This window comes from Notamacropus eugenii, chromosome 3 (assembly GCF_028372415.1).
Source record: "Notamacropus eugenii isolate mMacEug1 chromosome 3, mMacEug1.pri_v2, whole genome shotgun sequence".
Classification (NCBI taxonomy): Eukaryota; Metazoa; Chordata; class Mammalia; order Diprotodontia; family Macropodidae; genus Notamacropus; species Notamacropus eugenii.
In genome coordinates, this window is record NC_092874.1 from 410279350 (window position 1) to 410306599 (window position 27250).

Here is a 27250-nt window from a genome sequence, read left to right on the forward strand (position 1 = left end):
GGCAGAGTAAGGAGTTTAAGTCTTAGGGAATCCAATGGAATCTTTTCAGATGGGAAGTAATATAGTGAGGTAACTTAAGATTATTGTGCCACTGAAAATTCCAAAGGACTCCTGATGAAAAATGCTATGCATCTCCAGAGAGAGAAGTGATAAAACTCTTCAGTACAGATTGAAGCATATTTTTCCACTTTATTTTTGTTTGCTTTTCAAGAGGGTTATTATGGAAAGGCTTTCCATGATTTCATATGCATAACAGGTATCATACTGCTCGCTATCTCAATGGGTGGGCCAGGGAGGGCCTAGAGGGAGGAAGGAAATTTGGAACTCAAAATTTTTTAACAAATGAACGTCTAACGGATGCAAAATACTTACCTGAAGATAACTGGTCTGGTCCCATCAAAATCTACTCTTGAAGACTAGTTAATTTTTTTTTTTTCTGTTTTGGGGATTTTTTTCAGAAAGGACATTCATTTCACTTCCAGGTGCAAAAGTAAATGCTAGGACATCTAGATCATCTTTTTTTTAATTCTTTAGCATTTTTATTTAAAGTTTTGAGTTCAAATTCTATTCCTCTCTCCCATACTCCCTCCCTGAGATGGTAAACAATCAGATGTAGGTTACATACGTGCAATCACATAAAACATTTCCATATTAGTCATTTTGTACAAGACTCAAATAAAGGAAAAAAAATGAAAAAGTGGAAAATAGCATGCTTCGGTCTGTATTCAATCAAAATCAGTCCTTTCTCTGGAGGCAGATAATATGCTTCACCATTAGTCCTTTAGGATTGTCTTGAATCACTGTATTGCTGAGAATTAGCAAATTGTTTTTAAGGTGGACATCCCTGAAGTAGAAAAAAAAAAACCCCACCTCAAACCATGGTAAACATGAACCTCTACAATTCAGTCAAATAATTATATAAGGCAGTAAGTTTATAAGCAAATACTTAAGAGATACAGTCACTGCACATTGGAAGACCCAGATTCTAGTCTCAGCTCTATTTCAACTAACAAGTGGAGTAACTATGGTCAAGCTACTTTGACCCTCTGGGTTTGTAAATTCATACTGAAATAAGGAGGGATCAGACTAAACATGAATGAAGTTCTTTCAAACTCTAAAATTCTATGATCTATAAAGCCTCTTCCTACTTAATATTTCCATTCCAGACCTGTCACATGATGTTTCAAAATTTCACTTTTCAGTTCAAAATTTTTATGTCTAAAGGGGAAGGAAGGTATATTTGAAGCAATACTAACCAGAAAAATCCAATCTGTTATAAGTGGAAAATTTTATTTTAAAAAAATAAAGCTTTATAAACATCTTTTACATTTAAAACTTTTCTGAGATGGATAAAATCTATAAACACAATTCTTGATAAAAGCCAACAACTCTGAAAAGTCTTTCAGATATATTTTTATAGTGTAATTTTAGATTTCCATATATAACCAGACAACTGCAAGAAAAAAATCTGAGTAAATAGATCTTTTTTCTTTCAAGGTGTTAAACAGAATATCAAGTACTATAAAATTTTAACAGGTACTGTTGAGATTTGGTGAAATATGAAAAAAATAAGCATGGAATATTTTAATTTTCTGCTGAAATCTCAATTTACATATTGCATTTGATAGCTGAAACCATTTTTTTTTCTTATTCTTCAAGTTGGTGTGAAAGATAAACATAAGCAGGTAATGTTCTATCTATTGCTTAAATCCTCCACAACTCTAGTACCGAGACCCTGAAGTAAAAGTGCAATGGGAAATTTAATAATGATGTTTGAGTAAAAATGAGAAAAGCTTACCTATCAGCACTATTTGTTATGTAAAAAGAAACTTAAATGTGTAAATTTAAGAACCATTTTGAAGTTATTTTTTTCATCTGGATAGATCTCCAAAGAAAAATAATGAATAAAAAAAATTCATGCCACAAACTGCATATTCATTCCTGAAGTCTTGCAACTTGTATAAGATTCAAGGGGCCTTTGTGGTATTTACTTTAGAAAAATATTTAAAACCTAAATGTAAAATTGGTTCCCATGCTCAAGCCATCAAACACAAGAGGAAACCTCAAGTAAAAATCCTAGATTAGAGAATTAACTTCACCAGCTTCAGGTTCAGGAGTACTTTGATGATTAACTCTACTACTTATTTATGGTAACCCAGAGAATCATTCCTAGCAACAGTTTCCTTATTCCAGGCACAGGACAAAAATACGGAAGTACTTTTTCTCCCTTCTATTCAACAATTCCCACCAAGAGACAGCTACATACCCAGATTTGAATCTTCTGAATGTCTGCTTCAGGAAGTGACAAATGTCTTACAGAAAGATCGCTCTCCTCATCAGAAAGTGCCTCCGTAGGTAATACTGAAAAGACACTGTTCTTCTAAACCTCTGACATACACGTATCCATGTTAAAGTTTTCATTCATCAGCAATCAGAAAATGGCTAAATTCAATATTCAACATTATAATTTTCCTTTTCAGTTTCTTAAAGGAAAAATACAGAAACCACAAGAAAACAAAGACACAAAGCTTATACAACTGCGGTTCACTAATGCCCATTCTATGAACATATTATAAAAGAAAAAAAGGATAAGTTTCTTCTACATGATATATATACCACAGGGAAGATACAGCCCAAAGATTTATAACACACCAGCCTATCATATTTTTTCAGTTTTGAAATAAAAGGTCTTTGGACTGTCAAAAACTCTTGAACAACTGAATTCTTATGACAATGCAGGAATGAAATACTGAAGGGAAACATCTTCATGTAGCAAAATAAAGTGAACAATCCGGTTATGCACAATATCTAGAAAGAAAAAAAAGCAGTATTTTAAAGAACTGTTCGAGTACACACACTAATTTCCCTGTATATTACAGCACCTGGCTCCCAAATGAAGCATTACTTTTAAATAGAAATTCTTTCTCTAGGGTACAATCATCTTTCTTTCAAATATAGGTGATATTTAGTAATGTCCTGCAGCAAAAACACTCATCAATAGTATCTACTTCCAGATGCCACACTAAAAGCGCACCAATCACAAGGAAGTTTGGAATGTTATGGTAAACATTCCCACAAAAGTAAATAATTCCTAAGGGCCTAGCCATATACAGATAGTACAATAATAGATGTTTATAATAAATCTGAATTATCATAAAGTATACTTTTTTTTAATAAATTAGTCTTGATTAGTCATAAAATACTAACAGAAGGGCAAAAATATAGGGACATTGATCTGATCAGATTCTGGATACTACCAGTGTTACAATGATAAATTCATATACTAAGTTCTAGGGCAAATGAATATAAATTAAAAACCTACCTGTCAGTGAAGCAATAGACTAATTTCTAAACTATGAACAATGACAAAGCTATCCAAGAAGAATGAAGAACCAAAGATTATATCCAATACACCTTAACTGGGTGGTTAACAGAACAGAAAGAAACAATCACTCTCATGGGGTGTCAATAGTTATAAAAACTCAATAAAAAAAAGTCAATAGTATGAAAGAAGAGGCTCCTAATTACAGGACAGTTCTTCAATCTGGGAAAACAAACAATCATCTAGGTTTAATAACTCCTAAGGGGATGACTGTGCCACAATAACAGCACACAAACCACAAGACAGTTCTACAATGTCCAACTGTGTAAGTATAGTGGGGGTTGGGAGGAGGACTGGTAATAATGCAACAGACCTAACTGTGGTTCTTCAGTCATTTCAGTGCTGTCCCACTCTTTGTTTGTGACTCTAGGCCTAGCACGCTACCCACTGCACCACCTGGCTACCACAGACCCAGTAGACCACTTTATTAAAGCAAAGTATAATGACTGACGCTTATACCCAAGTCATCTATGAAAAACTCACTTGTCTATGGTAACACAAGGTAACATTTGTCAGAAACAGGTCATGAATCCAGATTTTCCTGGCTCCATGGCCAACTCTATACATTATATGCTATGCAGAGTTGCATTTGTAACATGCTCTATTAAAAACAAAAACTTTAAATATGTAAAGAACTCAACTCACAATAGTATTATACTAAGCAGAGACAACAGAAAACAATGAGAAATGTAGTCAAGAGAAATTAATTACTTTGTCACCAAGTTTCTTTAATGATGAGTAAAGATTATATATGTTTCCAATCGTAGACAAGTCAACTATTTATGAGAGTATTTGGGACTGATATATACATCTGATTTCTAGCTATTATGGAATTCAAACTGCTGCCTTCATCTAGCTGAAACATAGCAAAACTTCAGCTAAGCTGAACTCCCAGGAAATGAGCTATTTTTTAAAGCCATTTTCTTGACACCTATAATTACCCTTATGCTAGAAGGACATGGGGCTAAATGAGTATGGAATCGAGCAGGGGCCTTGAACCGTGCTTTTCTAAAAAAGTTTCTAAAACCAGGCTGTTTTTTTGGTTATTTACTTCTTTCTCGTAAAGATGGAAACTTCCCATGGCTCCCAGTACCCTCAACCTCTCAGCTGAGAACCCTGCCTCATATTTTACTGAAAAACTTCAGGCCATTCACCCTTTCTCTTCTCCTTTCAATTACCTAGATACTTCTGCCACTATCTACTATTTGGCTCCTGTCTCACATAACGAGGTCTTCTTTCTTCTTGCCAAGGCAAACTCCTCTCATATGCACAAGGGATCCAATTCTACTCCTTCTATTATCCCCACTCTCACCTTATCTTCAGTCTTTCCCTGACAACTGGCTGGTTCCCTACTGCCTACATTCTCAAAAAAACTCTCACTTCATTTATCCATTCCACTTATTCTACTCTGTCTCTCCTCCCTTTCTTGACTAAACTCGAGAAGACCATCTACAATTAACGCCTCCACTTCTCTCACTTTTTACTCTACAATGTGGTTTCCAAACTCATTATTCAACTGAAATTGCTTTATTCAGTTACTAACAATATCCTAATTGCCAAATCTTAGGGCCCTTTCTCAGTCCTCATTCTTCCTGACTTCTCAATAGCCTTGGACACTGTCAGCCAGATTTTTCTTGATACCCTCCTTCTCTCCTTTTCCTGACACTACTCTCACTTGGGTTCTTCTCCAACCTATCTGACCACACCTCAGCCTCCTTCAATGTATCTTCTTCCAGGTCATGCTCTCTAACCACGAGGGTCCATTCTGAGTCCTATTCTCTTCTCCCTTTATGCTATTTCACTATACTGACGATCTTGTCAGTTCCCACGGGTTCAATTATCATGTCTATGCTGATTATCTAGCCCTAACCTCTCTGCTGACTTCAATCTCACATCTCCAACTGCCTATTAGACATCGCAAACTGGATGACCTACAGACATCTTGAATTCAATATATCCAAAAGTGAACTCATCTTTCCCCCTAAACCCTCCCTTCTTCATAAGTTCCATATTACTGTTGAGGAAGCAACCATCCTCCTAATGAGCCAGGCTCACAATCTAGGTGTGACCCTTGATTCCTCACTTTCTCACTCCCTAGATTCAATCTGTTGCCAAAGTTTATCAATTTTACCTTTTTATCTCTCCTGAGCAATTATGTAGCGCCAACAGAGAACTGGGCCTGGAGTCAGTACAAGTTACTTAACCCTGCAGAGAAGGTACAGAAGAGGGCACATTGGAGAAAGACTGTTGTCAATGAGTCAATTTTCAGTTGTGTCCAACTTTTCATGACCTCATTTGGATTTTTCTTGGTAAAGGCACTACAGTGGTTTGTCATTTTTTTTCTACAGCTCATTTCACAGATGAGAAAACTGTGGAAAATAGGGTTAAGTAATTTGTCCAAGGTTATACAGCTTAGTAAGTGTCCGAGGCCAAATTTGAACTCGGGAAGACATCTTCCTGACTCCAGGTCCCATGCTCTATACACTTAGCTGTCTAGGAGAGAGATTACAAAGGTAAAATTAATAATCAAATAACAATTATTAAATACCTACTATGTGCCAGGCACTGTAATAAATGCAGGAAATAAAAGAAGCAAAACACAGTCTTTGTTCTCAAGGAGCTGACAATCTAATGGGGGAGACAACATACAATATACAACATACAATATACAAAGCAAGTTATACGCAGCATAAACAGGAAATAATTAAAGGAGGGGAAGCACTGCAACTAAGAAGGGTTGAGAAAGGCCTCCTACAGAAGGTGGAATTTAGATAGGATTTAAAAGAAACCAGGGAGGTCAATAGTTTGGAGTAGAAGAGGGAGAGCTTTCTAGGCATGGGAGACAGACAGAGAAAATGCCCAGACCCAAGAGTCAGAACCTGGCACAGCAACAAGACCACTGTCACTGGATTAGAGAGTATGCGTTAGGGAGTAAGATTTAAGAAGACTAGAAAGGTAGGAGGGGCCCAGAATATGAAGGACTTTGAAGGTCAGTAACATGGTCTGACTTGCATTTTAGTACAATCACTTTAGTGGCTAAATGGAGAATAGGCTGGAGTGGGAAGAGACTTGAGACAGGCAGATTCACTAGCAGGTTATTGCAATAACCAAGGCACAAAGTGATGAGGCCTGACCTAGAGTGGTGACAGAGTCAGAGGAAAGAAGGGGGTATATTTGAGAGGTGCTACAAAGGTGAAATCAGTAGGCACTGGCAACAGCTTGGATATGGTGGTTGGAGGTGGGGAAAGAGGGATGAGATAGTGAGGAATCCAGGATGATTCTTAAATTGCAAGCCTGAGGGACTAAGAAGCAAGTGTTGCTCTCTACAATAAAAAGGAGGGTAGGAGGAGGGAGAGTTTACAGGGAGAGATAATGAGTTGTTTTGAAAATAATGAGTTTAAGATATCTACTGGACACCCAGTTTGAGAAGCATAAAAATGTAGTAGGAGACTCAAGATGAGAGGTCAGCAGATAGCCTGGGGCAAGACAGGTAGATTTGAGAATCATCAGGAACTACACATGTGTGACACAGTGCCTACCTACCTTCACTACTTTAAAAATCTGTGCCAGGAGAACTTGTTCTGAGATTTACAAATGCATCATCAACAACATGAATACCATGCCACAATTTTCTTCACTCTCTCCTTAATATCTGACTGAGCAGAATTCTAGGTAGACATGGCATTAAAAATAAGATCTTTAAGAAAGAATTATGGAATCTCAATGCAGATCGAGGCATACTACTTGCTAACTCTTTTGTTTTGTTTCTTCTTGCTCACGGTTCATTCCACTGATTATAATTCTTCTTTATAACATGACTAATGTGACAATATGTTTAATATGAATATATTTATAGAGCCTATATCAGATTCCACACAACCTTGGGGAAGGGGGAGATAATTTAAAACTCAAAAGCTTGTGGAACTGAATATTGTAAACTAAAAATAAATAAATTTTTAAAAAAAGAAAAGATCTTTAGTTATAAGACTGAAGTACTTGCAAAGTCTATCAATTTTAATGAGGAATCTCTTCTTTAATAACATTCCATTTTCTTAATGCTGATTCACAATTTCAGTCAATATATTCTGTTCTTTTTGGGGGGGGGGCTGGGGGAAAGTAACAGTAGCATGATTCCTCAGGTAAAGAAAATAAAAATATTCCTAGGGGCTGTATCTTTAGGAAAAATAATGCAACTTATAGGCAAGAAAATCATATCTGTTATTCAAAGCTAAGACTACAGTTCTGAAAGTATCTTCCACTGAAAGCATGGAATTTTACTTCATTTTTTTAAAAAAAATAAATACTTAAAAAAAACTACTCCTGCATTAACTTGTGCTACATAAGCAATATGCAAATGTGCAAAAAACAATCTTTCAGGGAGAAAATCCACGAACTTGGATGGGGATAAAAAATTAAACCTTTATTTTCATTAACCTTAAACTGAAATTTCATATTTCCTTTAATTATTTAAATTGTGAAAAGGGCATCTACAGGTATCTCCAGATTACCACAGGGATCCATGACAGAATTCAGAACCTCTGCCCCAAAAGACAGAACAATGATATTTTTAAAATAATTTGTTATATGGAAAACTGAAGATCTTGAGAACATTCATAGTCTGCCTAAACTCAAGGTAGGGGTGGAAAACCAAGAAGGGGTCAATGTAGAAGTTGGCAAGTATTGAAAAAAAGTTTCATTAGTGTTCAGTACAAAATCAGTTCCCTAAAAAATGTTACTTTTAATAATCTTTGTAGACCCCAAAGATTTACCTTTCAAAATCAAAAGCAGCTTCATGAAACTTTTTAACACTCTCATTTTCAAACAACAAAACTTTTCTAAAAAATACTTAGTTCATTCATACTGTTTTTGCTCATAAAACTTTTTGTCTTTTCAGTGAGCCCTAGGACAAAAATAGGACTACCTTCATATTTTTTCACTATGATCCAATTTTTTAACTACTATCCAATTATTAAAAAATACAATCTGGGTACATCAATTTAGCTATGCATAGCACATGGTGCTATTCCAGTTAACTTAGACTCCTTAATCAAGTGGAATACAAGCACTGAGTCTTGATACTTTGTAGATGAGATGACAAATTACATATTGATTCACCAACATTTTCTTGCACTAAATTCTTTTGAGTTAGGGACAAACAACCACTATCTAAGACTAGCACAACCTTTTAGCATTTCTGTCCCTTGTTTTTCAACGAAACAAAAAAGCTAGAATCCATATTACAATTTAGCTTTTGGACATCTAGTCCTGTTTCACTATTTTTATGTATACTACCATAAAGATTTTAGTACTCTACTATGGTTAGTTGCTCACTGTCTTTTACAACAATAATCTTTACAGTGGAAGTCTGCCTAGACTCATACATATACCTCTAAAGATGGTGTGTCTTTAGTAGGGCACATTTGATACCTTCAAGGGAAATGCAGGGGACCACTCTTCTTCTTTCCTACTATAGCTGCTCCAGCAGAACAGTTCTAGAACAGTTCTATGGCATCAGGAATGGTTAATAATGCCATTCCTCCTATTCTCCATGCTACCCTACCCCAATTCCCTGGCCTAGTTCAATTGTTTGTGTTCTTATCACTGGTTCCCCTTCCCCATGGTGATGAGGGCCAGTAGGATGCCCAGCTCTCCTGTGCTCTTTCTTCCATATTACTCAGTTCTCGTGCAGAAATGTGATCCTTTACAGGCAAGGCAAGACAGCTAATGCTTCTGTCTTTCAATGTTCTCTCCCATTGCAACAGCAGCACCTTCCATGATTCCTCTCTCCTACAGCCACCTACTGCTGCTAGATGCTCACTCCTTCATTCAACAAATATTAAATGTCTACTATGCGTAGGTGTATCAGGCCCAATGAGTTTTTTGCTGCCAAAAAGATCCTCCTCCATTCTTTACCCCAAATTCTTAAATCATAGCTGTTCCAGAAAGCTAAGAGCTCTGTATTATTGAGATTTTGCTGAATTTTTTTAGAAAATTGCTCTGGACTTGTGTTGTTTAAAGTATATTACACATAGAAATGGAATAACAAAGCAAACTCACTACATAACGCTTTTGTTGGGTTTACTTGCTGTCCTGCAAGAAACTGCAGAAGCTTCTTAATATCTATTCGTGCTTCGGCCATGTTGTCTGCATCTCTATCTTGAGAAGAATCTTCAGAGGCTACAATGACAGAAAAGGCCTTTAAACAAAATTATTACTATTATTACTATTACAAGACAGTCTAGGCTAAATATGTTCAAAGGTACAGGGACTAGATCTATGATTCCACTAGTACAGGGAACTCTCTTGTTGAGAAAACTCCCGCTAGCAATGCAAGTCAGTAACTTAAGAGTCTTAAAAAGTTCCCTAGAATACTGGATGGTTAAGTGACTTACCCAGGGTCACAAAGCTAGGATGTATCACATAAAGAGTCTGAACCCAAATCATCCCAGCTCCAAGGTTCCTCTATGTACTATACCTTGGTGTCTTTCAAATTCAAAAGGGATACTTTTTATGTGGTTAAGTGGAATAACTACTATTCTTTTGGGTGTCATGTGTATTTGTGTCTATTCATTCTTGTCACAAAAGCAACTTGAAAATGCATTCCTTCATCCAATCAACAAACATTTATAGAGTCTCAACTGTATGCAAAAAAATACAGTAAGATCAAGGGATAAATAATAAAGAGTGATCCATATTTAATGGAGAATATAATCTGAATGAATGAATTCATGCTATCTCCTTCAACAAATACCTTTTGAGATAAGGAAAAAAATGACTGACCTTTAGATTCAACCACTGAGTACTACAATGAGTACCTTGTTGATACATACATACATACATACATATGTATATATATGTGATTAAGTCCTACGTAACTTGAGCAAATCACTTAGTTTCTTAATATCCCCAGACAACTTTCTAAGACTACAAGTTGCACAGGAGGTGGCAACCTGCACTGGCAAAGGGAGTTTCCACAGGAGAAGTTTTCTGCACTAATGATATCACAGATCTGGTTCAAAATAAACGTACATATCTTACAACAAGACTATCATTCTGAACAAGCAGGATGAAAAGAAAACAATTTTTCAAATCCATTCTACATTTTTTCCTAACATTTGTTTCAAAATATCCCTTATTATTTACCTGGTTAAATCATTAAGATAAAAAAATGTATAATTCAATGTGGTTTTTTTTTCCTCAAACTGGAATGATTATACAAATTATTCCACTCCCCCTCCCTCTTTACAAGTAAAAAATGTACTCAACCAGATTCCCAATTTAACATTTAAAGATCTCAATGAGATATGTCATTTGTAAGTTTAACAAAAGCAAAGTAAAAGAAAAACCAGAAATCTTACCCCATGAAGGATTTCCAAGATCTTTAAAATGTGTTGTAATACATACTAAATCAGTTTCTATTTTCAAGTTCATTTCTCCTTTTAGATTCGCTTCAATAACCTATGAATTACAGTTTGAATATACGATTTAAATCCTAATTAATTACTGAGTATACAAAAAACAATTTTAGATACCTGGTAACAGTAAGTTTTTAAGATGATAAATAAAAGTGGCATTTAAAAGCAAGTTTCTGCTACTGATCAGGAAACTTTGCTGTGGGTGGCAGAATGATTTAGTAGGATACAGAATTGCATATTGAGCCAGAGGATCAGAGTTCCCCAGCTCTGTAATTAACCTCTCTGGGCCCAAGTTTCCTCCTTTCTAAAAGGTGGTTGGATTGCATGATCATTAAGGTCCTTTCTAGCTCTAAATTCTATGATTTATTCATCACCCAAAGAAATCTGTCAATTCTAAAGGAGAACTGAGATTCAGAGAATAATTTATGACTGAAAAGATTACATGGCTATTTCTTTCAGCAGTTGATCTTGAATGATTTTACAACATCGCTGAAAAACTATGAACAGCTGACCTATTGTTTTGCATTGGAATGAAGGAACTTTCAACTGCTCAACAAAAATAATGCAGATTGCTTTATAAGTGGTATCGATTATAGGCATAGCTAGAAACCAATCAATATCCCAATCAACACCTTTGAAAGTTCAAAGTAAATCGTTGACACTTAGGCTATTCTTTTACACATGCAAAACAAACAAACAAACAAAAACCAACTACACAACCAAACACATTTGTTGAACAGGGTAAAAGATTCAGAAATAAAAGTCAACCTTAGAGTCTAGTCAAACTGTCTTTTTTACAGATCAAGAAAAACTGAGGCTCAAAGAAATTAAATTACTTGCCCAACATCATAACAATAAGAAACAGAACCAGGATGTGAAACCAGGCTCTCTGAAGATAATGTCAGTTTTTTAAAACTATAACACACTGCCTGTCCCTGCAGGTGGCTATAAGACATGGTACTGACTCTCAGGAAGACATGGTAGTGACTCTCAGGAAGCTTACCACAGAGTTGACAAGAGTGAAAAACAATGACAAAAAATGACCTAAATTTTGTTGTTTTGTTTTCTTTCCTTGACCTTTTCATTTAATAATGAAATCGATAATTCTGCCAGGAATCTTAAGTCAAGTTTAGCTATCCGCAATTTGCCTCTTTATGAAAAATAAGGATATTTGTGCATCTCTAATTCCCAGAATTCCTTCCTCATTCTTTATAGCTTTTCAAAATCTGTAGCAGTGGCTCCCTAGTTCCATCCTCAAGTTCTTGCAGTACAAGACTGTGTCTGTCTGCTTACTTAGTTACCTGGAACTAACTGAGGGAAGCCAGGTCTTCTCTTACTATCTCTCTAATCTTGAGTTTCAATTCCTTACTAGCCAATCGTGTATTATACTTCTTAGTCTGAAGGTTCTCTTGGCAAGAAAAACAAAAACATAATAAAAGATCACTCACCTGTCTGCTCCTTTTTCCATCACCTCTATTCCCTCTACCCAAAGCAGAGCTTCCTATTCCCACTACTTTGATCCACTTTTCCCCAATGTAACTAAAATATGTCTTCACAGCATTCACTGTAAGCTCTAAGTTATGCTGGTCTTCAGATTCCTAACACTTGTATAAAACCATTCCATTCTTTTGCATTCATTCTTACTCTTCTGTTTCCATTTTCTGTATGTCTCTTTTTAAGTAGAAGTTGTGTTTGCAGAGGTGAGGGCCTCTGGGTGTGTTACTGCATGTAGGTGTCACACTGAGTTAATGAGTAACCGGATAATGCTGAACTGATTTTTTCCCCCTTTCTTTGTCCCTTTTGCTTCAAGGGATGGTCACTGGGTAAGGGATATTAAAAGATATCAATAAAAACAGACAAAAAAATATATAAGTTGGTCTATGTAATGCATATTCCCAGTAGTCATATAAATCTCTATAGAAATCGTCCTCCTACCTGAATGGAAAAATTTGTATTTGTAATTAGACTTCACCCTTGAAAGTATCTCATCTTCTTGAAATGACTTTCCCTACAGAATTTTAGGCCACAGAAGCCTGCCTATGCTTTCTCTGAACTCTTTAAAATCTTGAAATATTCTCTCCCAAAATCAAGGGTGCTCTCCTCTATTACACTGGAAACTCTAAGCACTATGGACTCTTCCACTCAAGATTCTTAGCACTTCTTCTCTGGCTACCAATTCCTTCTTATTGGTCAGAAATTCCCCTCATCCTGACTTTTAGAATCCCTAACATCCTATAAAGCTCTTAAGTGCCGTCTTCTACAGTAGGCCCTTCCTGATCTCTTCCATGAAATTACTTGGTATTTAGCTTGATTTTACTTCTATGTGTACATGTTGATTCACCTGATAAAATCAAGAAACAGGACAAAAAATGTCTTAAATGTAACCACTGTGAGGGCAGTCTATGTATCCTTAGCACCTAGCATAATGCCTGGCACAAAGCAGGTACTCAATAAATGCTTTTTAATTACTTTCCAACTTAAAGACAATTATCTAAAAGAGAAATCAAGAATTAATCAACTGCTCAGCTTTTAGCAGAAAGAGTTCAGACAAATATCCAGGCAGTTAAATTCCTCCATCACAAATAGATTTTACTCTGATGGGGACTTTGTGATTGGCTTCTGGAGTGAATCCACTTCCTCCTTCTAGCTAGAAGGTCTGGAATAGACTACTATCATTACTACTGTCTCTGTTTTTCTATCATTAATACTAACTCAACTACTTTACCTTTCAGTTAAAGAAATTTCTCACACAATACCTACTACTCCATAGTCTTTTAGATATTCTATTCTTTCCTTGAGCAGCTAGGTGGTACAGTGGACAGAGCACTACACCTGGAGTCAGAAAGAATTGAGTCCAAATTTGGCTTTAGACATTAACAAACTGTAAAACCTTGGACAAGTCACTTAATCATGTTTGCCTCAGTTTCTTCATCTGTAAAATGAGCTGGGGAAGGAAATGGCAAAATACTTCAGTATCTTTGCCAAGAAAATCCCAAATGGGGTTACAAAGAGAGAATCAGACACAATTCCTTCCTTGCTATGTTCTAGTTACACTACATTTTGCCAAGTCTCAGTAATACCTATCAAGTCAAATTTACTTCTTTTATGTTAAGCTCTCTAGTTCGCTTTATTACATTCTACACATGTACACAGAAATCAAAGGGCAAATTACCATGCTACTTCCTTGACAATGCCTCCTGTGAATTGCTTAGCTTTTCCACTGCTATCCTTCTGTAATGACTGATATTTTCTGAATCAGCAGATGTACAAGACTGCATTTTCAGTTTTAAAGTCCCCTTGAGCCAGATCCACAAGTCCACAGGAAAATATATTCTTTCCAACATCTGTTATATGTCCTCAGTCCCTTGTCATCTTTGTTTTATAAAATGGGTACAGAAATTTAACTTCATTCTTTAACACCACCTTCTTAATCAATTACTTACTACAAAGTCAAATTATTCCATTTCAAAACTTCATTTATTCCAAGTAAAAGCACCAGTAAGAAGTAACTAAGGACAGCTGGGAAATATCTCAGTCTTAAGCACAGGCTTTTATTGGGTCTGGAATACTCTATGTACTGTGTTTCATCTTTAAACATGTAGAACCATGAGATAAACTGCATGTTTATAAACATACATATACATAAATACATTTTAATAGGAAATGTCAATTGTCTCTTAAAAGGTCATCAAAAAAAGTATCTTAAATATTTCTCTGGATGAATTATAACTTACAACATGATTGCTGATGTTTTTCATTCTTTCCACTACACTCTTCATCGTCTTCAATACAGGTAAATATATACTAACCTACAAAAATCAATGGAATAAGCAAAAATAATTAAAACATAAAAGCTGCGATAAATGATAATACCATATGGAGATTTTAGACTTGGTTCATACTTCAATTTCCTTCAAAAGGCACCCAGTGTAATTTTCTTTTCTTATATTATCTTCCATGTAAACTGTCCATATCTTGTAGTCAACAAGAACTTATTAAGCATCTACTATGTGCCAAACACTGTGTTAGTCCCTGCTCTAAAGAAGCTCAATCTAATGGAACAACCAACATGCAAACAATTTTGCAAAAAGAAGACATATTCAGAATAAATTGGAGATAATCAACAGAAGGAAGGCGGGGACAGGGAAAGGTTTCTTGGAGAAGGTGGGACTTTAGCTGACACCAGAAAGAAGCAAGGGAAGCCAAGAGATGGGGATGAGAGGAGAAAGAATTCCAGGTTTTGAGATCAGCCAGCAAAAATAAACAAAATAGAGATATGGAGTATTTCAAGCAAGAAACACCAAGGAAGTCAGTAAGAAGACTGGAAAAGTAGGAAGGGACCAGGTAATGAAAGACTTTAAAAGCCAGAGAGGATTATATATTTGCTCATGGAATTAACAGGGAAGCACTAGTGCTTAGTGAATAGGGGAGTCACCCTGCACATAAAAAAAATCCTTTAGACAAATGAGTGAAGAATGGATTGGTGTGGGAAGAGACTTGAGGTGGGGAGACCAACCAGCAAGCTATTATAATAGTTCAGATGAAGTGATGTGGGCCTGTACCAGGGTAGTAGCAGCATCAGAAGAGAAAAGGGAGAATATGTGACATTACTAAGGTAGAACTGACAATACTTGGCAACTAAGGGGATATGCAGGGTAGGAAAGACTTAGCAGTTAAGGCTGAAATAAAGGTTTTGAGCCTGGGTACCTCAGAGGATAGTGGTACCTTAGCCTGTCATTAGGAAAGTAAAACAGGGGAGGACTTGGAGAGAAAAGATAATGAGTTCAGTTTTAGACCTGTTGAATTTAAGATTATCCAAAGGATACCCAGTCTGAGATGTCCAACAGACAATTGGAGAAATGAGACTGGAGGTCAGGAGAGAGGTTAGGGCTTGATAAATAAATCTGAGAATCATTAGCATAGCAATGACAATTGAATCCATGGAAACCAATGAGATCACCAAGCAAAACTGTATAGCAGGAGAAAAAAAAGACCCTGGACAGACCCTTGGGGGACACTCATCATTGACGGGCATGAATATACAAAGATCCAGCAAAGAAGACTGAGGAAAAGGGTCCACGAGGTACAGCCAGGTAAAACACAGTGTCACAAAAATTTAGAGCAAAGAGAATATCAAGAGTAAGAAAATGAGAGACAATGTCAAAGGTTGCTGAGAGGTTGAGGACTAAAAGAAGTTTGAGGATTGAAAGAAAAAAGCCATTATATTTGGCAATACCAAGATCAGGATAACTTTGAAGACAGTTATTTCAGTTGAATGATGAGGTCAGAAGCCAGACTGCAAAAAGTTAAGAGAATGAAATGAAAGGAAGAAAAGCCATCAATTGTAGATGCCCTTCTCAAGTTTAGTCACATGTGGGGATGGAGGGAAGAGAGAAAAAAGGACAACAGCTATTGAGGATGGGCTGATCAAGTGCAGAATTTTTTGAGGGGTATGTGTCATGGACATATCCATAGGCAGTAAGCAAACAGCCAGCGCACAAGGAGACTGAAGATTAGTGAGAATGAAGATGACAGGGGGAGTAATCTGCTGAAGAAGACAGGATGGAATGGGATTGCTGTGCATGTAGAGGAGCTTGCTTTGGTAAGAAGGGTCATGTGAGACAGAAGAGGAGGGGGAAATTGTGGGAAAAACCTTCTTAGTGATTTGAGATAGTTATATGCATACTGTCTTCCAAATTAGAAGGTGAGCTCCTTAAAGAAACACGTTTTTGACTTTTTTTTGTATACACAGTACATGGCACAATATCTGACACATGGTAAGCATTTACTAAATGCTTGTTGACTATATCCGTGTTTGGCATATAGAAGAAATCTAATAATTGCTTGATTGACTGTTAAGAATCGCCAAATCCTTGAGCTTAGAAATAATCTACTCCAATTATTTTAACATTTTATAAGGAGACTCTCTAGTCATGTCCAATTTCTGTAATTCTATAATTATAATTATATATAATTATAAATTCTAAACTGTCATTATCATCTGTCTAGAACTATTTTAGACAGAATTATCTCAAGGTCTAAAGAACTCCAACATGTTTTGTGTTTTTGTCCTACTGTACATTACATATTTTTATCTAAGTGATTTTGAAATATCAACAAAAGAAAAACTCATATAAGCTTTTAAGCTTAACGAAAAGTCCCTAGGGAACTTCAAATCAGAAAAGCTTTAGAAATAACAAAGATACCAAAAGAAGAAATTTATTTCCATGTTTTCACCTAATTTAGTCATAAGCACACTAGAAAGGAACTAAACCTAATTTGAAATTCTGTTCTAATACTGACACTCAAAACATTCATGAATCATTAGATGTCTAATAAATGTTTATGAATCACAATTCTCAGAAATGTAAACCCCTTTACTGTTATTGATAAACATACTTTTAAAAGTTGATGTGCTATACATAAACTACCTAATGCTTTAGCAAAGGTTAATATTTTCTTAACTTGAAAAAAATTACAACCTTAAGTGGAGATTTACCTGTCAAACATAAGAGTCAGACAGCATCCATACACCTCAAATTTTGGCAGAATAAAATTAGCACTCTAACAATTGACAAATTTCACAATATACTTTAAACAATTATAGTCAATCAATTCAGTGTCTGTAAAAATAGTCAAAAATAAAAATGTAGTCATAATTACCAAAGAAAAAAGAAAGCCAAAGTTCTAAAGTCTGATTGTTCTGCCTGGGGTAGCCCTCAAAGGAAAGAGTTAAGAGAGAAATGAATTATTATTCTTCTCAATGTTTTCCATGTGATTGTTTTCTAACAAAATTAACAACAATCGAAACACTATTTTCTTGTTTTTGTCAAAATCTATAAGAAAAAAACCTTTAGAGGGGGCAGAGCCAAGATGGCAGAGTGGAAAGACACACAAATGCTAGCTCCGAACCCAGAGCTCATAAAATATCTGTAAAAAAGAACTCCCAACAAATTCTGGAGCAGCAGAAGCCACAGAACAACGGAGAGGACGAGATTTCTGTTCCAGAGAGCCTAAAAACTTCTAGGAAAAGGTCCTTCGCGCTGCAGACCCGGAGCCGAGCCCAGCCCCGGCCTTGGCTGCTCCAGCGGCCCCACAGGTACCTCCACCCACAGGTGACAAGGGTCGGTGAGAGGGTCTCTTTGGCGGGTCGAGAGGGGAGTGGGGTGCCACCATAACTCAGGCCCCCTCAGGAGGTAGCAGGGGAGGCTGCGGAAGACAGGGGCTCCCCAAGCAGGCAGGAGCCAGGATCCATTGTTGAAGGTCTCTGCATAAACCACCTGAGGGAACAAAGCCCCCTGAGATGGTCCTGACCCCACCTGAGCACCTAAACTTAATCCCACACTGAACAGCAGCCCCAGCCCCACCCCCGCCCGAAGCCCTGAGGCTGGGAAGCAGCATTTGAATCTCAGTCCCCAAGTGCTGGCTGGGCCGATCTGGAGGCAAAGTGGGTGTGAAGAGAATACTCAGAAGTCAAGTCAGTGGCTGGGAAAATGCCCAGAAAAGGGAAAAAAAATAAGACTATACAAGGTTACTTTCTTGGTGAACAGGTATTTCCTCCCTTCCTTTCTGATGAGGAAGAACAAGGCTTACCATCAGGGAAAGACATAAAAGTCAAGGCTTCTGTATCCCAGCCCACCCAATGAGCTCAGGCCATGGAAGAGCTCAAACAGGATTTTGAAAATCAAGTTAGAGAGGTGGAGGAAAAACTGGGAAGAGAAATGAGAGACATGCAAGCAAAGCATGAAAAACAAGTAAACACCCTGCTAAAGGAGACCCAAAAAAATGCTGAAGAAAATAACACCTTGAAAAATAGGCTAACTCAATTGGCAAAAGAGGTTCAAAAAGCCAATGAGGAGAAGAATGCTTTCAACAGCAGAATTAGCCAAATGGAAAAGGAGGTTCAAAAGCTCACTGAAGAAAATAGTTCTTTCAAAAACAGAATGGAACAGATAGAGGCTAATGACTTTATGAGAAACCAAGAAATCACAAAACAAAACCAAAAGAATGAAAAAATGGAAGATAATGTGAAATATCTCATTGGAAAAACAACTGACTTGGAAAATAGATCCAGGAGAGACAATTTAAAAATTATGGGACTACCTGAAAGCCATGAGGAGAAAAAGAGCCTAGACATCATCTTTCATGAAATTATCAAGGAAAACTGCCCTGAGATTCTAGAACCAGAGGGCAAAATAAGTATTCAAGGAATCCACAGAACACTGCCTGAAAGAGATCCAAAAAGAGAAACTCCTAGGAACATTGTGGCCAAATTCCAGAGTTCCCAGGTCAAGGAGAAAATATTGCAAGCAGCTAGAAAGAAACAATTGAAGTATTGTGGAAATACAATCAGGATAACACAAGATCTAGCAGCTTTTACATTAAGGGACTGAAGGGCGTGGAATAGGATATTCCAGAAGTCAAAGGAACCAGGACTAAAACCAAGAATCACCTACCCAGTAAACCTGAGTATAATACTTCAGGGGAAAAATTGGTCTTTCAATGAAATAGAGGACTTTCAAGCATTCTTGATGAAAAGGCCAGAGCTGAAAAGAAAATTTGACTTTCAAACACAAGAATGAAGAGAAGCATGAAAAGGTAAACAGCAAAGAGAAGTCATAAGGGACTTACTAAAGCTGAGCTGTTTACATTCCTACATGGAAAGACAATATTTGTAACTCTTGAAACTATTCAGTATCTGGGTACTGGGTGGGATTGCACACACACACACATGCACACGCATACGCACACACACATAGAGACAGAGTGCACAGAGTGAATTGAAGAGGATGGGATCATATCTTAAAAAATGAAATCAAGCAGTGAGAGAGAAATATATTGGGAGGAGAAAGGGAGAAATGGAATGGGGCAAATTATCTCTCATAAAAGAGGCAAGCAAAAGACTTATTAGTGGAGGGATAAAGAGGGGAGGTGAGAGAAAAACATGAAGTTTACTCTCATCACATTCCACTAAAGGAAAAAATAAAATGCACACTCATTTTGGTATGAAAACCTATCTTACAATACAGGAAAGTGGGGGATAAGCAGGGTGGGGGGGATGATGGAAGGGAGGGCATGGGGAGGAGGGAGCAATTTGAGGTCGACACTCATGGGGAGGGACAGGATCAAAAGAGAGAATAGAAGTAATGGGGGACAGGATAGGATGGAGGGAAATATAGTTAGTCTTATACAACACAACTATTATGGAAGTCATTTGCAAGACTACACAGATTTGGCCTATATTGAATTGCTTGCCTTCCAAAGGGATGGGGTGGGGAGGGAGGGAGGAAAAGAAGTTGGAACTCAGAGTTCTAGGAACAACTGTGGAGTACTGTTCTTGCCACTAGGAAATAAGAAATACAGGTAAAGGGGTACAGAAAGTTATTTGGCCCTACAGGACAAAAGAGAAGATGGAGACAAGGGCAGAGAGGGATGATAGAAGAGAGAGCAGATTGGTGATAGGGGCAATTAGAATGCTCTGTGTTTTGGGGTAGGGGTAGGGGATAAAAGGGAAGAAAATTTGGAACCCAAAATTTTATGAAAATGAATGTTAAAAGTTAAAGAAAGAAAGAAAGGAAGGAAGGAAGGAAGGAAGGAAGGAAGGAAGGAAGGAAGGAAGGAAGGAAGGAAGGAAGGAAGGAAGGGAGAAAGAAAAAAACCTTTATTTCCACTAATTTATATGTAAGCTTCGAAATTAAATTGTAAAGCACCTACTGCTTACACCTTGGTTATCTAAAAGAAAGGCAATCCCTTTAGGCATTTGCAAGAATGAAAACTGAGCATTCTCAACAAAAGATTCTTCTCCATGATGCTATCCTTTATGATGATTATTATCATTCGTATTTACATTGCACTGGAAAGTCTACACAAGCTCTTTGTGAAGAAACGTGCTGTTTTCTCCTGTTCTACAGATGTAGCAATAGTTCAAAAAATTATTTTGATTCCAAATTAGTATATTATCAGGTGTGAAAAGTCCAAAAACCACTGCCTTATCAAGGGAGACATTTCCTCAAAGTCCATTTTTATCCTGGGTAAAATGGTATCACTAAATCTGTAATAGTTTACCACAAGCACTGGATATTTATCATTTGAGGTATACTACTTTTTGCAATCAAAGAATCTGTAAGAAATCTGCCATGATTATAAAACAAGACTTTGTAAAGGTTCATAGGTGCCTTTTAATATTAATGATTAAAGTCATAACCTCTATATCCAATGTATGTCTTCCCTTTTGTAAACTGGATAGTGACTTAAACTGATGAACCTTTTGACAATATTATGGTATTTCTATAATCTGCTTAGGCAGATTAGCATAAGGTAACTACTCAAGTAGTTTTCTGATGTGAGAATTTTAAGTTTTTGAACTGCCTTAGAGAGATATAATGAACATATTTTGGGGAATGAGGAAAGAAGCAGTATTTGTGGATCCCCAAATTTACCAAGGATCACATACCATATTTCCCTCCAGGACTCTACCCAACAAATGGACTAATACTAAAGATACTTTTTCCTGCTTTTAAAGATGGAGGTAAAGTGATGCAATGGAAAGCAAAAGTAGGCTTAAGAAGTCTACTGTTCAAATCTCAATTTTAATACTTATTGGGTTGTAATGGAAGGTTCTTTAACTCAGTTTGAGCCCAAGTATGAATACCTTCACTACTCACCTCAAAGGACTGTTGTTAGTAAAACACCTTTTAAATGTTAAAGTAATTATGATTATCATTTTAAATATATAATGCATGAAATTTCCAATGTCCCTCTAATCTGTTTTTAAATAAAGTTGAACTAAAATAATTTTCTCCTTTACTTTCTTTCAAAAATAGTTTAATACTCATTTTCAAGTTTCTCTGAATTTTCAAAAGAGTTAGGCTATACAAATTCTTGTTGCTCCTAGAAGAAAATAATATAAAAGCCAAATTAAGAATAAGATCCCAGAAAATTACTTACATCAAAGTCTGGTACAGTGGGTTCTCGGAAATCAGTCCATAATTTTCTGGGAATAACCCCTACAGGAATGTCATGTGTTACGATGCGACTACTGCTTGACAAAGATGGCTACCAAGAAAAACACACAGTTGGAAGTTAATTTTTAATGTTTATCAATAAAAAGTGCTAACCCAGAAAACAGGAAACAAGTTGCTAACTGAAATCTATATTGCTATTTCTCAAATTACTCTTTCCTTTCAGGTCCTAATACCTTTGGGTCTTAGTTTCTCTACTAATAAAATGTCAAGGATAACAGTAAATGTTTCACGAGAATGTTTGAAGCTAATAATATCTTTATGCATTTTCACTACAGGCATACCTCATTTTATTGCACTTTGCAAATATTGCATTTTTTATAACATATACATTTGTGGCAACTTTTCATCAGTTAAGGAAAATAACAAATGCTGCAGTAGACATGAAAAAATAGGTATACTAATGAACAGCTGGTGGAGTGGTGAACTGGTCCAATCATCCTGGGGAACATTTTGGAGAACAATTGGAGAGCAATCTGGAACAACACCCGAAGGACCAAAAACCTGTACATGACCCAGCAATACAGCTAGTGGGTCTGTATCCCAAAGAGATCAAAAAAAAGCGAAACTGTGCAAGTGTGTCTTGAAGACACTGAAGTTTTAAAAATGTTCATAATGAACCTGAAGCCAGGAAGAGCAGGGTTAGAAGCTTGCCTCAGAACACCGAGGAGCCGTGTAACCTTTGGGCCTCAGTTACCTCATCTGTAAAATGAGAGGGGGACCTGATGACCTCCAAGGTCCCTTTTCACCCACTCTAACTCTACGATCCTGTGTTAAATTCAACAGGAACATAAAAGTTTCTGGACTTGTTACACATTATTTGACTCCACACCTGCTACCTCTAGTCAGCTTGGCCTGTTTGCTGTGCTGCTTCTCCTTCCTGACACTCCAAAAGGGCTTTCTGCATAACATGCCCTTTATGCCTGCAATTCATTTTCTTCCCAACCCTGACTTAGGGAACCTGGCTTCCTTGAAAGCTCTGTTCAGCTGTCACCTCCCACAAACAGCCCATCTGCCTCTCCTTCCAATAATCACTTTGTATGTACATCATTGGGGTGGAGTGAGTAGTTCTCCCCAATACGATTTAAACTCCTTGTGGACAGGAGCTGCTTCTTGTCTGTCCACCAATCCCTGGCACCTACCACCATGGGTTGCAGGCCCCTAACAAAAGTGTGCTGAGCAGAATGATGGATACAAGACGACTCCAGCCAAGTGGCAAAGGGGGAGCCCCCGACCCCAAGTTCCTCTGAGACTCACCAGCTCCACAGCCACGGTGAGGCAGGGGCAGTGTTTGTTGGTCAGCTTGATCTTCACCGTCTTGGCGTTCTGGGCTGTTTTTAAGGCTCTGGACAAGTTTTCTGGCGTCAGCTCTAAATAGATTTCATTGTGATCGGCGGCGACCCCTTCCATTTGAAATTCATCGAAGAAATTGCCCTAGGAGCACAGGTTGGTGTGCTGTCCTTCGTTCCAAAGAGGGCCGAGACATCAAGATGATGCCAGGGCCGGCGGCTGACTCTGACTGGAGGGAGGCGGGGCTGGGCAAGGTGCCGGCCTCCCTTTCTCCTCCGGAGCCACCTGGGGCCGGGGACCAGGCATTCCCAGGATGCACCGGGAGAGCCCGGCCCTGAAGGCCAAGGCCTCATCCCGTTCGGTTACCGAGGGGTCCTCACCTGGCCCAGCTCGCACCACATGCTGACCCCGCCGTTGGCCACCTTGTCGGACAGGATGAAGTAGAGCTTGTCGGGGGTGAGGCGCAGCGTGCACGTCTTGGTCAGCTTGGAGATGGTGTTGCTGACACCTGGGGCGGCGGGGGGTGCGGAAGGGCGGGGGTGAGGCTGGGGAGCGCGGACACCCCGGCGGGGAGGCAGGGCCCCGCGGTTCAGCCCTGACGCTAATCCACGGCTCGTACGCAGAAAACGCGTACTAAGTGCCGGCTGGGGGTGGGGCTCACCGGGATCCCCAACCAGGGAGGGAGAGGGAAGAGAGGGAGAGAGCGACCCCCACCCCCTCCCATTCCGGCGCAACTTCCGGCGCGTGCGCGAGAGCTTCCCCCCACCCCCGCTCCCGCCCTCGGCACAGCCACACTCCCGCCCCCCGCGCGCGAGCCGCTCACGGGTGAAGTGATTCAAGCAGCCCAAATCCACGATCTTGGCCCGGAACCTCATAGCGCCGTAGGGGCAGCCGTGAGCCCGAAGTGCGGGCCACGCTCCGGCGGTCCCCTTTCCGCCCCTACTCGGCTTCCCGCGCCGGAAGCACACGCCCAGCGCCGGGTTCCGCCGGTTGCCGAGGCAACTTGCCCTTTGACCCAAAGCCGTACCACTGCGCCTGCGCGAGGCGTGCGGGGCTCTGGCCGGTTAGAGTTGGTGGGACGTGGAGAGAAGCCTGGAAGGGGCTTTTCTGGGTAACAAAATTTTGCCTTTTCCCTCCGTTTGACACTTGGAGCCCTTGAGGAGGCCTCGCCCGCCGCGGTGCGAGTCGGCCCGGCTTAAGCGTTGGCCATTTTTGTATTTGATTTTGAACGGACGTCTTTCGCCATCCGCTTGAGTGGCCGACGAAGCTGCCCCTCCTGGGTCTTTGGTCCGAGGCCCCCAACTGTCTCCTCCTCCTTTGTAAAATGGGAGTAGCAGTCCATACCGAGGGTCCCGAGGGTGGACGCCGCGCCAGGACTTCGGGTCGGGGAGGGAGGCCTGGGACTCGGCCGCTGGAGCCCCGGAGGTGACCTGGGAGGGTGGTTTCTATGGAAACGGAAACCGCATTGCAAAGTAGTGAAAACAGGGCCGCCGGGAAGAACAGAGTTGGGCGGGTAGAAGAATGGGATCCATCTGTGCGGAGACAAGGAGCTGGTGGAAGAGCAGAGATTAAAGACAGAGAAAGAAAGGGGCGATTGAAAGAGCCGAGTCCCAGCCAAAGTCTGAGTATCAGCAGGAACGCGGTGTTAACCCTGGCGGGGACAAAGCCTCCTTTTCCTCTGAGACAGGAAGAAAGGAGAGAATAGATGAAAACGTTGTGTTTGAGATGGTTCAGTGTAGCATTTGGGTCTATCAAACAAGCTCCAATAAGTATAGGATTGCCTTATCTTGATTTCATAAACATGCTTCTCAGGCTCTATCTGAATTACTCTGGTGAAGTGACCCCCTACTGTGGCACCCGATATCAAATACAACTATTCTGCACAAGGCAGCAAGATGGTAGGTCAGCCCTTAAGAATGAAGGACCAACAAAGGATATGAACAGGCAGTTTTCAGAGGAAGAAATTAAAGCTATCTGTTCGAATGAAAATATGCTCTAAATCACTATTGATTAGAGATGCAAATCAAAACAACTCTGAGGTTCCACATCACACCTGTCAGATTGGCTAACATGACAAAACAAGAAGATGATAAATATTGGAGAAGATGTGGGAGAGTTGGAACACTAATTCATTGTTGGTGAAGCTGTGAGCTGATCCAACCATTCTGGAGAGCAAGTTGGAACTATGCCCAAAGGGCTACAAAAATGTGCATAACCTTTGACCCAGCAATATCCCTTCTAGGACTGATTCCCAAAGAGATCATAAAAATGGAAAAAGGACTCACATGTACAAAAATATTTATTAGCAGCTCTCTTTGTGGTGGCCGAAAACTGAAAATGGAGGGGATGCCCATCAACTGGGGAATGGCTGAATAAGTTATGGTATCTGAAGGTAATAAAATACCATGGAGCTATAAGAAATGATGAACAGGAAGACTTCAGAGAGGCCTGGAAAGACTTATATGACCTGATGCTGAGTAAAAGGAGCGCAGCCAGGAGAACATTGTACACAGCAACAACCACAGTGTGTGAGGAATTTTTCTGGTAGACTTAGTACCTCATTGCAATGCTAGGACTTAAAAAATTCCCAATGGACTCAAGGCAAAATGCCTTCCACATCCAGAGAAAGAACTATGGAATTGGATCCCAGAATGAAGCAAACCATTTTGTATTATGTTTGGTTTTTTTTTTTTATGGTTTCTCCCATTCATTTTAATTTTATGCAACATGACGAAGGGGAAAATGTATTTAATAGGATTGTATATGTAGAACCTATATAACTGGTTGCCATTGATTGCATGCCATCCTGGGGAGGGAGAGGGGGAGAAGGGGAAAAATAATCTAAGATACTTGGAAGTGATTGTAGAACACTGAAAACAAATAAAATAAATTATTTTAAAAAATAAACATTAAGCCAAAAAAAAAAAAAATGAAGGACCAACAATAATGTCAGTGGACAACAGAGAACATATAGAAAAGGGAGCTTACACAACTGTGGCTGTGCCCATCCTTGAAACTAAAGGTTTGCTAGAGTCATTTGCTCTCACTATCGCTAAACCAAGTTCTACTCAAAGCCGTTAGGGCTACAGCCAGTCTCATTCACCAGCAAGAGTCACTACCCTTTTTTCCTTAACTATTGAAGCTAAATGCCATCTCTGCATGTTACTAGACTAATTATTCATGATGCACTTCAGCTGTTCTCCTCTCCTAGTTGCCATGATAAGTCAGATGACTTTAGTCTCAGTAAAATCGGGAGGTGTTTATCTGCTGAGAGTGAGAGGGACCAGTGAGTGGAAAAAATTAGCGACCTAAACTTCTGTCATGTGCATGGTCTTTAGGAAGGGGAATGATATCAGAAATATTAACTCAAAACATTTAATAAATAGCCTGGGTACTAGATCATCAACAAACTGTATCCTATCAGCAGCCTATGTGCTCAACCCTTTTCAGCATAACAGCAGACAACTAAAATAGACTCAAGGGGAACATGCAGGAGAGAGAATTTCTTCTGGTTGCCCTGCCAGAAAGTAGGTATATCAGCAGAGTATACATGAAGGAAAAGATCCCCAGAGATTTAAACCAATACATCTGAACAGTGTCACTCCTCCAAAGATTCTGCCTCATTTTTTATTCTTTCTTGTGTTTGTTAACTCAATATAACTTGTTCTCTGAAGCTGAGACATACTATTTAATTTCAGCTGCCATTAAAATGCAAGTATTATCATACTCTGTAGTGCTGCAGCCTTAACAGTTACTTCCTGCTCTGAAGATTTCAGCTACATTCCTTTCCTCATTGTGGTCATAGGGTTGCTGTGGAGAATACAGTTGGGAATTAAGAGGATTGCCAAACATTGGTTAGAAATGTACTACAGCTAAGTGGCAGAAAATGAAAATGAATTAATTCTGGAGTGGATGAAAAAGATCCAAACAAATGGAGGTTTCTCACTATTAGGGAATGAGAAAGGGGCAAAGGGATAAATGATTCTAAGTTGGTGGTCAGTATATTGTTGAAATGATTAAGAAGGCAAGTAAAACTAGAACAGGTGATGAAAAGGAAGGATAGGGATAAGTTGAAGGAACAGGTTGGAAAAAATATTAAAGGACTGGGAAAGTGGAAGAGAAGACTGTAGTCAAATAAAACT

At 38.7% G+C, this 27250-nt stretch overlaps 2 protein-coding genes across 5 annotated transcripts in view; one reads left to right on the top strand and one right to left on the bottom strand.

Annotated features, from left to right (window-relative positions):
• Positions 1–516: 516 nt before the first annotated feature.
• On the bottom strand, positions 517–26543 carry HUS1 (HUS1 checkpoint clamp component). 4 transcript variants are annotated; one of them, XR_011964614.1, is made up of 10 exons: positions 23932–26543; positions 23489–23616; positions 23076–23252; positions 21745–21852; positions 14532–14606; positions 10741–10840; positions 9440–9559; positions 5514–5587; positions 2267–2808; positions 517–844 (listed from the first exon to the last, which is right to left on the bottom strand). XR_011964614.1 is itself a non-coding variant. In XM_072598125.1 (8 exons), the coding sequence occupies exons 1-8, from the start codon at positions 23981–23983 to the stop codon at positions 2726–2728; spliced, it is 843 nt and encodes a 280-aa protein (XP_072454226.1). In that variant the 5' UTR covers positions 23984–26543; the 3' UTR covers positions 1270–2725. The 4 variants fall into 4 exon arrangements, 2 of the variants coding, with proteins under 2 accessions (XP_072454226.1, XP_072454227.1); XR_011964613.1 differs by lacking the exon at positions 5514–5587; XM_072598125.1 differs by lacking the exons at positions 517–844; positions 5514–5587 and having other exon boundaries at positions 1270–2808.
• C3H7orf57 (chromosome 3 C7orf57 homolog) overlaps positions 23437–27250 on the top strand; it is a 105309-nt gene continuing 101495 nt past the window's right edge. The window contains exon 1 of the mRNA XM_072598124.1: positions 23437–23564. The gene's annotated coding sequence lies outside the window, so the exon portion shown is untranslated. The remainder of the gene's footprint in view (positions 23565–27250) is intronic.

What these genes read in the sequence shown, in the direction of transcription:
- HUS1 (XM_072598125.1), bottom strand. Translation starts at nt 23,983, where the DNA reads ATGAGGTTCCGGGCCAAGATCGTGGATTTGGGCTGCTTGAATCACTTC. An exon ending in TCACCGTGGCTGTGGAGCTG is followed by an intron (nt 21,853 to 23,075) that starts GTGAGTCTCAGA and finishes TTTTCTTGGTAG; the next exon opens with CCATCTTTGTCAAGCAGTAG. An exon ending in AAAACATCAGCAATCATGTT is followed by an intron (nt 10,841 to 14,531) that starts GTAAGTTATAAT and finishes TGTAATTCATAG; the next exon opens with GTTATTGAAGCGAATCTAAA.